The 11,227-nt window shown below is 46.0% G+C and overlaps 1 protein-coding gene across 1 annotated transcript; it reads right to left on the minus strand.

Moving 5' to 3' along the window:
• Window positions 1–1,010: 1,010 nt before the first annotated feature.
• On the minus strand, window positions 1,011–3,672 carry LOC119360811. Its single transcript, XM_037626301.1, has 7 exons — window positions 3,494–3,672; window positions 2,861–3,196; window positions 2,076–2,298; window positions 1,802–2,012; window positions 1,363–1,505; window positions 1,237–1,275; window positions 1,011–1,088 (listed from the first exon to the last, which is right to left on the minus strand). The coding sequence occupies exons 1-7, from the start codon at window positions 3,670–3,672 to the stop codon at window positions 1,038–1,040; spliced, it is 1,182 nt and encodes a 393-aa protein (XP_037482198.1). The 3' UTR covers window positions 1,011–1,037.
• Window positions 3,673–11,227: the final 7,555 nt, after the last annotated feature.

Below are 11,227 nucleotides of genomic sequence, written 5' to 3' on the forward strand. Positions count from 1 at the left end.
CGAAACATATCAACATGGGGCCTAGTTTTGAAGATCTCCTCGAGACGGATTTAATGGTTAAAATGGATTTTTAATTCGCTTTTTTAATTAGGAGATAAAATATTTTTAAGCCGAAAACCAAAAAGATTTCTGCTGATGTCATCTATTCATATGTGGCAAAATGAGTGGTGATGGAGGCGTGTGGGCGATGTGCAAACGCCCACACGTGTGGGCGTTAGTTTTTCCGTAAAAATATTTAGGTGTCCCTGTAAGAGCAATAGGAGCAGTAGCGCAGCGGCTGCCAGCTAACGCCTCCAACGGCACGGCGTGGGTTTGAAACCCGGAAGCAAGTGCGCGTGTGGTTATTTTCGGTTTTTTTTTTGCGGCAAGACTTTTTTTTTGACAAGCAGAGGATATATGCATAATTAAATAAAAAGTAAGGGTTCTTTTTGTAAAAGGGCATGCCACATCAGCCCCTGACAGCGGGTCCCAGCAGTCAGATACACCGTGTTACGCAGCTTAGACCGTTTTGCAACACTTAGGCCTGAGTTGGTACTGAACTGCAAAACTTTTGAGTAGTGGTATATCAATCCGTGAGTAGGTGCTGAAATGTGGTACCAACATGCAATTAACTCAACAAGTACTTAGGCATAGCCTCCTACAAATATTCTTAATTTCTTGGCAGCAGGAAATAACAACAGGAAATTACATGGTACTTGGTCTTAACATTTCGACAAGGGCTACTGGCAGTGAAATACACAAACTCCCCTCAACAGCAAAATGCTAATCCAGTGGCCTCGTTGCTACCCCATGTTCAAGTGTCTTCCACTCCAGCCTCTGAGAACAGATCTCCCCTTGGCTTTACATGTTACGGGCCCTCTTTATAGGAAACTCCCAGAGAAAATAGATAAGCAAGCAGGGAATAATCAGTAATCAACATCATGTTGCTAGTCCCTTGCCGGGACATCCGATAAAAAAAGGACGGTGTTACTATAAATTATACTAGGTCGCACAGATATATTTGGCATTACCTGCAATGCTGGCTCAGCTGCTCTTCTTCATCGCTCTGCCTCATGTGGGTCCCTGATTTGCTTCAGCTCAGATGAGCCCTATCAAAAATACAAGCAAGGCATAAGCAAGTAACCAACATCATGTTACTATAAATAATACTACTCCCTCCGATCCATATTTATACTAAATCAACGACAATTAATATGGATCAGAGGAAGTATAGCGCACATGTATGTATGTCATTACCCCAAACATCCATCGTAACCTAGCCTTCTGAGCTTCCAGCTGTAAAAAACAGACATGTAATTAGCAACGAGTCAAGCAACAAAATGCTGAATGGAAACTTGCCAGAAAATAAATCATCATGCATACCTCGTCCTCATTGTCCTCATCATCAAACTTTCCGCGGTTTATCTTAGATCTACCAGACACATTACTTGTGTGGCCAGCCATGTAACCAGAACTTGGGTGCTTCATGTCAGGACTTCCATTACAGTGACAACCATAACAGTAACCTTCATTACGGAGAGTAGGAATTGTTAATATAACTAACAAATGACGAATCAAGCACAATAACAATCATACCTAAATAATTGACAAATTGAATATAATAAAAAGTCATGGTTATACAGTTCGAGATACTACCAATGTAAGTCTTAAGGATCATATGTGAGATGAAAAAGGGGCAGACAAATAGGTTAATGTATCAAAGATCACACTAGAGCCAGAAACCCAACTTACAAAACTGTGACACATAAGTTCAAGGTAGTTCAAAAATATGTAAAGAGTCCAGGAACGGAATATATCATACCATTAGCAGTAGGATCCAGCACACATAAACAGATGACAAACAATTCACTGGATGATTGATTATACATGACTTCAGCGAAGAATAGTTTGTCAGTGCAGCAGTTCAAATCATCAGCTCCTTTAACCTTCGCAGTGAAATTGATATGATCGTAAAACCTACTATCTCTAATTGATTGGCAGCACATAATATCTTTGAATTCATATGCAAGATCCTGAAAAGAAGCATGGATTCAATCAGCATTGAATTGTTACAGGAATGGATAAGAGCGAGATACAGTGCAACCCTTGGTAGCAAGGGCAAGAGGGGAAGGGACAGAGAACAGACCCCGAAAAAGGTTGTGATCCTCATTATACTTGTCCACCAGAGCTTCAACCAGCTGGCGGTTAAAATCACGGGTTGTATCAATTGGTTGGGACGCCAAATGTTTTTTCCTTCTGCCATCAGGCCAGTAAAGGCACTTTTGTACAGCAAGCTCCACTCCAGATAATCCCACAAACCTAGTAAGATCAGATCATTTAAATGGCTGGCACACTGTACATTCTCACAAGTCAAGAAAACAGATTGACAAAAAGTCCATTAAAAAGACTGGCTAGTCTGCTGTTGCTAACATGCAAGTTCTCAATGCAAGAGAAAACATATCAATCTTTCCTTACAGAATTGAACTCAGTACGCACACAAGAAAGCATAGCTATGCACGTGGGTGTGCCTAGCTAAAAAGCCAACCAAAAGTAAAAATTGTTATTCTGGCAAACTATACCTAGATAGGATGTGATAGCATAGTTTTCATATGTGCTTTGTTAATTTACAGCTGCGCATATATGACTTATGAATATTTCAATAATTCTCACAAATACACTAAAAAAAACTTCAAGTAGATCCAAATAGTATAGGCTGGCATTTCTATTACAATTTACAGACAACTTCTACATAGTCAAACTTGGCTCTATTCCAAAAAAAAAAATTCCTAATTTGTGTTATACATTTACTTAACTGCATGTATTGGCACCAATTAAACAGGACTGGCAGAAACCTAGAAGGAACAAAGTTGAGAAGTCTTACATTTGCTCCTCCTGGCGGCCCCTAAGGTAGAGCTCAATAGCATTGTTAACTTCAGTTAAGCTCTCAAATGGCCCCCCCACATGAGGGTATGTGTGGAAAGATCCCTTGAGATCAATTCTGGTGTAAAATCTAATTCCCCAGTGATCTGGTTGCTGGTACAGAAGAGGCAGCCCAAGAGACGAAAATTTTTGCGCCCCTGGGAGGCAACTGGGAAGTACAGACAAATTCGAAAACTTACTCTCCTGCTCTTTCTTCAAGGAGCGAGCAATGGATTCACGAATGGTTTGCCCTTGCGGCAGTACCAATGGAGCAGGCTTGTGCTCTGTCCCCCAAAACCTGAAGCAGAACAAGCAGGCAGAATCGATGAGCAGAGGAGAAGCATAATTCATTCATACAAGGAGATAAATGAGTAATCCGAATGATCGACGTGCTAATGCTATGACCAAGTTGATTTTACTAGTTAAATATATGGAGAACAGAAATATATTGCCGTTGTATAAACTAAACAACGAGTCCACTCCCACGAGAAATCTGAGGATGCTAATCTATGGAGATAGAACTCAACATGAAAACGACACGGGGGTTGTTCATACGGAAGCAGTTATTTTATTTTATTTTTGCGGAAAAACATACGGAAGCAGTGTGGCTGCTGCACTGGAGCAATGTGCCGGGGGCGGGACGGAGTAGCCGAAGGTCCCATCGCCGGAAACCGGAATTGCGGTCAAGATACCACGCCGGGAACCAGGAGATGACATGGCAGCCGGGGGTGAGGAAGGAAGGCAATTAGGGTTTGGTGCTCGCTGCTTTTCCATCGCGACGGGAACGGGAGGGGATCGATGGTGGGACTTGCAACGACGCGTGTCCCTCCAGGATATAAACTCACGAGCCTGGATTTCGGCCCGAACACAGAGTCGGTTTTTTATTTTAACAAACCGAAGGCATCGGGAGTCCACAAACTTGCTCCTCCTCCTTGTCCTGCTGGCTCCTACTCGCAGGCGCAGGGAAAGGCATGGCGGCGTGGATGTAGTAGGACGGAAGCGCAGTGGCCATCTTTGACGACAGTGCGCCTGGTGACGCCTATTCAACTGGCTCGGCCGCCGTGTAGCGATCTGACCAGTCTGTGGTGGGCGCCGCCACTCATCGTGACGGAGGCAAAAGGCTTCTCTTTTTCAAGTTTTGTTCGGGATTGCTCCGCTTTATCAAAATCAGTTTCAGTCCATTAAATTTACTTTGAAACAGTTTCATATAGAAATTATACCTCTATCAAAGAGAATTTTTGGTTTTCATCTAGCTCCAGCTATAAGAATGAGAAATTTGATGAAAATGATCTATTTGATTGGAATGAGAGGGGAGAAACGAAAGGATATCCACTTACTAGTGACAGTGGTGGGTAATATCCTTCCAACTCCAGCTTTTAGAGACGAACCAATCTGTGGTTGGATGGTTAGAGGGGTTGTGGTATTCAAATCCTGGTGCTCGCATTTTATTCCTGAATTTATTTCAGGTGCCCACGTGATTTTGTAAATTTCAAGATGATATGTCGGCTCAGTCTTTCAGAGCTGCTCATAGGGGTAGGGTGTGCGTGTATGCGTTCATAGGGGTGAGTGTATGCGCGTGTATATGAGCGCTTGCGTCTGTACTGTGTTCAAAAAAACTCCAGCTTCTAGAGCTTTTTGGAGCACCCTTGAAGAGCTTCATAAAAAACCGAAAGATATACTCTATATTCTAGTTTTTTACGGAGCGGCATATCATGGAACTACCCCGTTTGGTTTATGTTTTCAAGAGCGGAGCTAAATTTTAAGAAGCAGAGCAGTCTCAAACAGGCTCTAAACATGGCCGCGTCGCACATGGTCGCAAGAGAAGTCAGGCATGTGAAAGAGTGAAGACGACCGTGAGGATAGGAGGACGACGTTAGCGACGGCGGCCCAGCGGCTATGGCTCACAGAGGAGCTTGTGACGGGGTCACTTCTCTTCGAGGAGAGGCCGAGCGACCCATCTGGCCCAGAATCACATGAAATGTCCAAATTTACTCCCCTGCATCCGGATACGTCATACTTTAAACCTTAAATCCATGCAAAGTATACAAATGAGGAAATCCACATACCACGTAGATCAAATAACCTACACTACCATAATCATCATTGGAGATGTCCATTACCTCTGTGCTCGGCTCCGGGTATATGGACGACAGCCACAACTCCGACTGCTCTACGTCGGCCTCCGCCTTCATCTCCATGTCAAGTTCGGCAAAAAGCGCGTCGGTCGTCGCTTGTTCATGTCGGATGAATTGCTGGTTGGCCTCGACATAGGCCTCATCCTGGATGGACTCTAGGATGGCCTGCTACTCCGTCATCTCCGCCGCTTGGGCAACCGCGAACTCCGCCATAGCGCCCTCCATGTCGAAGCTCGGGGCCAGCTCCTCCTCTGGATACTCCATCTCCTCCTCCTCCTCCTTCAGATCCGCCACCTCCATCGGAACCGGCTGCTCCTCTGGCTCCGGCTACTCATCCTCCTCCTCCTCCTCCTTCCTCCTCCTCCTCCACCTCCAGCGAGTCTGAAGGCAGGTTGGTTGCGATGCGGGCGGCATGCCTCACCCGGATCTCCTCCTTGATCTAGAAGCAGCGGTCCGGTGTTAGCATAGCATAGGTGATCTTCTACCGGACCATGTCGGACAGCGAGGAAAGAGGGAGGTGGAGACGAAGAGAAATGAACTCGACTGGCATCGCGGGGAGGGAGGAAGAGGTTGTGGCTAGCGTTGGGGATGCTGGCCAGCTTAAATAGTTGGATTTTGACCTCAGGCGGCGAGCCGGAGCGCTACTCGGCGTCACACCGCCACTGGAGGAGACGTCCATCGAACTATTGGGTTCCCAGGCGATTCCGTGTGGAACCCTGCCGTCAGTCCGGCATGGCGGACACGCCCCGTTGTGCCGGGGCCTCTTCATATCTACCCCATATTTGGGATGGATATGAGGGTTGTCGGTCAGTCCGGGCGTTTGAGATCCGTTTGAGGCACCCGTTTGGGTCGGATGTTTTGACCGGTCACTGATCGAACCGTCGGCCAAGGCATATGATGGGGGTTAGGGTGCCCGACTGTAGATGCTCTAAGAAGATCCCGAGACTTAAAATGCTTATTGCTAGAGTTCCATGTAATAATCTATGATTATACGTAGTGTCGTGGAATTGTCACGTCAGATGTCCTAGTGGAAGGACTTAGTCGTGGAGCCATCGCAACTAGGAAGCTTAAAGGGGTTAATCGGGACAAAGGACATGGTGTTTATACTGATTCGGCCCCTTACGGTGAAGGTAAAAGCCTATGATCCAGTTTTGAGTGGGATTGCTTATGTCTCGATTACCAGGGAGCGATTTCGCTTGACCTAGCTCTCGATCTGATGTTACTTGCCCTGAACCGTCATCGGGTCGTCCCTTTATATACAGAGGTCGACGCCCAGCGGCTCATAGAGTCCCGATCGGCTCATAAACAGTGTCCGACTCGGTCTCTAACTATTCTTGCCTTACAATACAAGTCATGTACATATGGTGGTTTATCTCTATGGGCCTTAAGTCGCCTCTAGGCTTTGGGCCCTTAACTGAACCGCCATCTTCAAGCTTGGTCTTGGGCTTCAAGAGTACTTATAGGTATAACCCGGCCCCTCCTAGGCGGGTCATACCTAATAGTTATATCTCCAACATTAGGCCCCAGGTTGATTTGGACTGGTTCATGTCAATCTTCGACACTTAAGAAAAATCTTCTGCTCTTTGCTTATGAAGTTTTTGTAACCCGCCATGACATCATCCTTTGGATTCCTGGTAACCCGCCATGACATCATCTGCCATTAATGCATGTTTTGTCCAACATATCTCAACAAATCCTTATCTTAATGACCATCCCGAGGATCGAGGCATCCGTATAGCTGGATAACCATGTGTTCGGCCTCCTTGTTTTTCGCGCCCACTTATCAGTCTTCTCTTATAAATAGACACGACTAGGTCTTTCCTCATTCTCCCCCTCCTCATCTTCTTCCTCTTGCAACCCTACTGCCGCTCGAGCTCCGCCGCCGCTGCAGCGCACCTCGTCTTCCTCAACCTCGGCCGCTGCATCGACCTGAATCAGTCCAGACAACGGCGGCGACCCTCCGCAGTAGATCTGCAATCGTAAGTCTTCGCCTTTCCGCCCCTTAGATCCACATTAGGGTTTGCGAGTTCTTCTGTATTCTTCGTTGTTCATCACGGGTTCTTCGTAGTTTCTCCACCGCAGCCACCTTTGATCCAAAAGAAGTATGAAACTCATGCGGTAGCTGTTTCACGTCCATTTTCAATACTAGCAGATCCCTTTTTCTTGTAAAAAGGCCTCATTAGAACTGATGAACTCATCTGTACTTCATTTTTAGGTCTAGAATATTTTCTTTTTTGAACAGCCGTTTGATCCAAAATAATAGATGCAACCTGTGAAACTTGTTTATGCAACACTTAGGCAAAAACTGTATTTGTTAGATCCACCTAGCCATGGTGACTCTCATCACCGGCTTAAAAGGCAAAGCTCAATTGATAATCCTGACTGCCCATGGCGGCTTAAATAACTTAACTGCTTATGACACTCATGGCGGCTTAAATAATCTGACATAATTAGCCTTATACCATTAGGCCCCTTTATAAGCCGACATCTTGAATATGCACTGTAATATTTTTCTCTGGCTTAAATTTGAACCGGGAATTTTTACTCTTTCTTAGGCTTTCATCACAATGGCACCGAAACCACCCACTTCATGCAATTGGGTCAAATCCATCGTCACAGACAGTACGCTTGATGACTTTGTGAAGACCAGCTATCTACCGAAGAAGGAAGTGATGTCATATCGTGCTCCTGACCCGTCGGAGGAAAAGCCTCAACCCAAAGGACAGGAGGTCATCGTCTTCACTAACCATATGAACCGGGGTTTTTCACCACCCGGCTCAAAATTCTTTAGGGATGTCCTACACTTCTTTGACCTCCGTCCTCAAGACATCGGACCCAATTCCGTGTCTAATATTTGCAATTTTCAAGTGTTCATCGAGGTATATCTTGGAGAAGAACCCAGCTTGCTACTCTTTAGAGAGTTATTCTACTTGAACCGTCAGAATGAGTGTGCCAACGGACAAAGCTTGGAACTTGGCGGTGTCTCAATCCAACGTCGGAGAGACGTAATTTTTCCTTATGCCAACCCACCAAGTCATCCCAAAGATTGGAACCAGACATGGTTCTATTGTCAAGACACTTCTCCAGCTGATGAAAATCATCTGCCTGACTTTTGTGCTCTGCGTCTGGAGTCCAAACATCCACTTCCTGGTAAGATGACAGCCGCTGAACGCAAGACGCTCGCCCCCACCCTGGCTAAAATCAAGGCTCTTCTGGGGAACGGGCTAAATGGCATCGATTTAGTCCGGGTTTGGATCTCCTGGTGGGTCATTCCATTGAGCCGCCGCCCCGGCCTGATGTGCACCTACACAGGCAAGAAAGATGACCCTCTACGGCACAGTTCTGACGATTTACCTAACCACGTCATCAACGACATGACCAAGTCTCTCCTGAATGAAAGCATAGAAGACTGTGGTAAGCTGGGCTTAAGCCCCTTCTGCGAAGCTAACCCGGCTCCAGTGGTAAGCCGTCTCCCATCAGAATAAAATACCTTCATCCTTTGATGTTTCATCTGTACTCATACCTTTGCTGATTTTCACAGGCTGGTGATAAATTCTGGAAGGCTAAATATGATCATGAGGCTACGAAGAAAGCTAGGAAAGCCAAGAGAGCCTCCAGGAAAGAGGCTGCGAGGAAGAAGGGCAAGAAGGCCACCGCCTCTGACTTGCTTCAGCTAGAAGATTCTTCTGAGTCGGAGGTAGCCCTTGACTCTCTTGGCTCCTTTTTTAACCATCTTATTGACACTGATTATCAGCAGGAGGACACAGGAACAAGTCATGGCAAGGATGAAGATGTAACTATGATTTCCTCCGACTCCGAGCCTTTGCCAAGACAGAAAATCCGAAGAGTAACCCAGAAAGTAAGATTTTCACATCCCTTAGCTTATCAAGATCCTCAATTTCTTTTGAAGCGACAGATTCATGAGAGCCGGAGGCAGACCCGGACCAACAAGGATGCGGAACTCTCCTCCGGCTTACCGAATACGCCAAGGAAGCGCCGGAACGAGGTCACCTCCGATTTAAATCCTTTTTATCCTTTGGCGGGTCTCACTCGTCAACCACTCAATTCTTCTGACTCGAATTATCAGGAAACGTCTCCTTCCTCCGGCGACTCAATGCAGTCCAACTTGCCGGCTTTCAAGACCGCTCTAGGGTAATGATGACTTACTTATCATGTATTCGTTTCAATTCTCTTTATTTGTACTGATCTTTTGATTTTATGCAGCAGAAAAGCAAAGGCTAGCAAGAAGGTAAAGAAGAACAAGCCGGCCGAAGAGCCGATTTTCAACGAGCTGGAACTTGGAACAGCCGCACCTGAAACCTCAACTCATGAGCCACCACCTGAGCCAGCTCATGACACAACAACGCCAATTACTGACCCGCTTGCCGAGCAAGCCGCCGGTGGCTCTGAAAACCCGGAAGTCCCTAGCCTGGCCAGGACGGATGACCCTCAAAACCCTGATGTTGAGATCACCAAGACCGGCTTTGCTGAGCCGGGGAGGCCAACCGTGCTGGCCAAATGTTTCGCCAAGGAGGAGCTTCTGGAACACCGCAGGGTCAAGCTTGATGTTGCTGATTATACTCATATGAGTATCGGGGAGGTTTTTTCTGGCTATCTGAGCCAAGTACACAGCAGCCGTGATGTTGAAATTGATATGGTGAAGCAGATGCACCAAAAGTTTGAGGTACAATCCCTTCTCTGTACTAAATTATCCGTATTATGCCAGCCCCCAAGTCTATTGCTTATGATGAATATGTTGTAGACTTAAAAACAAGCTTAATAACATTAGTGATATATTTGGATAACATGTAAGAAAACCGGCTTACTCCTTAGTCCCCAAGGGCCAGCTTAATCAGCATGGTTGAGCCGGTCTTTCATATGATTGTATAGAATAAAACACTTAAAAAGACTTTTACAGCAATATGCATTAGCCCCCAAGTGCCAAGTACTCTTGCTTGCAAAGTGCTTGGGACTTACTCTCGTGAACCGCCACCTAGATAAAATTCTTTGGTAGACATTAGCCCCCAAGTGCCAAGTGTTGTTGCTTGCAAAAGGCTTGGGACTTTGATATTATATGCTAACAGTTATGATTTTGACCCGGTATTTGTACAGGCCACCACCAGTCAACTTGAATCTGAAGTATCTGATTTGAAGAACCGCCTGGAAGCACAAGAGATGGAAACCCAAAGAGCCAACTCCAAGTTTAAATTCAGTATATCTGAACAAGAAAAACTGAAAAAGACTTTGAAATGGAGAAAAAGGCATGGGTTGAGGAAAAGATTGCTTTGATCAATCGAGCTGAGAAAGCAAAGGCGGCTCTTGAAGAGGCGACCGGTGAATTATCCGGCTTAAAACGTCATGTCTCTCAGATGGTCTCAGCAATCTTTGGTAAGTCGCCCTGCACGTGTCAAATATTTGAATCTTTCAAGTGATCATATAAATTGTCATTAACTCACCTGACATTGCTATGCAGGCCCTAGGAGTTCAAATCTTAATCAAGACATGCTGATCAAGCTGAAGGCGGTTTACACGCTGGTGGAACAACTGTACACCAGGTCTCAGCGTGCCTTAGCCACGGTGGCCCTGTCAAATGAAGTGCCCACACTCCTGGTGGATGTACTAAGGAAACTCTCTGTGCTGCCCCAGCGACTTATTGAACTAAGGCGATCGTCTGCAAGAGTCGAAGCTGTAGCTGCCTTAAGTCGGGCCAAAGCTTGGCTACCGGAGTTAGACCCGGCCGACATCGTCATTGGTAATCCAAGCCTTAAGGAGGATGGCACTCCCTTTGAACAGGAAGACTTCGCCACTTGTGTGAAGGAGATACGCCCAGTGGCCACCCTGATAGCCGATGAAGCAGATCTCACCAAGTACCAACCGGGTTATGACACGGAGAACAGGAGAATTCCCATGCCACATTATAAAGTGACCAGCCTGATCCCCCCAATCCGTAAGCATACCTTCGCCCTTGAAGTTGACCCAACCGGACTAATTGATGATGAAGCTGAATTTGAAGCTTTGAATGGCATCGACTGGTCATCATCAACCTTCCAGGAAAGGGAATAGGGCGAAGAAGCGGAGAGGGCTGACCCGGACGCTTCCGGTCAATACGAGAACTAACCCGCCAGGCGGTTCATACATGTGCTCTACTGAAAAACAATATTAATCATTTAGACTCGGGGAGTCATGTAATAGGG

This window comes from Triticum dicoccoides, chromosome 2B, assembly GCF_002162155.2.
Source record: "Triticum dicoccoides isolate Atlit2015 ecotype Zavitan chromosome 2B, WEW_v2.0, whole genome shotgun sequence".
NCBI lineage: Eukaryota > Viridiplantae > Streptophyta > Magnoliopsida > Poales > Poaceae > Triticum > Triticum dicoccoides.

Bases quoted from the DNA above. Each gene is read 5' to 3' on its own strand.
- LOC119360811 (XM_037626301.1), bottom strand. From the start codon at position 3,672: ATGGAAAAGCAGCGAGCACCAAACCCTAATTGCCTTCCTTCCTCACCC. The intron at 3,197-3,493 runs GTATGTTTTTCC...GTTCTGCTTCAG, and splicing joins GCAGCAGCCACACTGCTTCC to GTTTTGGGGGACAGAGCACA. The intron at 1,276-1,362 runs GTATGCATGATG...TGTTTTTTACAG, and splicing joins ATGAGGACAATGAGGACGAG to CTGGAAGCTCAGAAGGCTAG.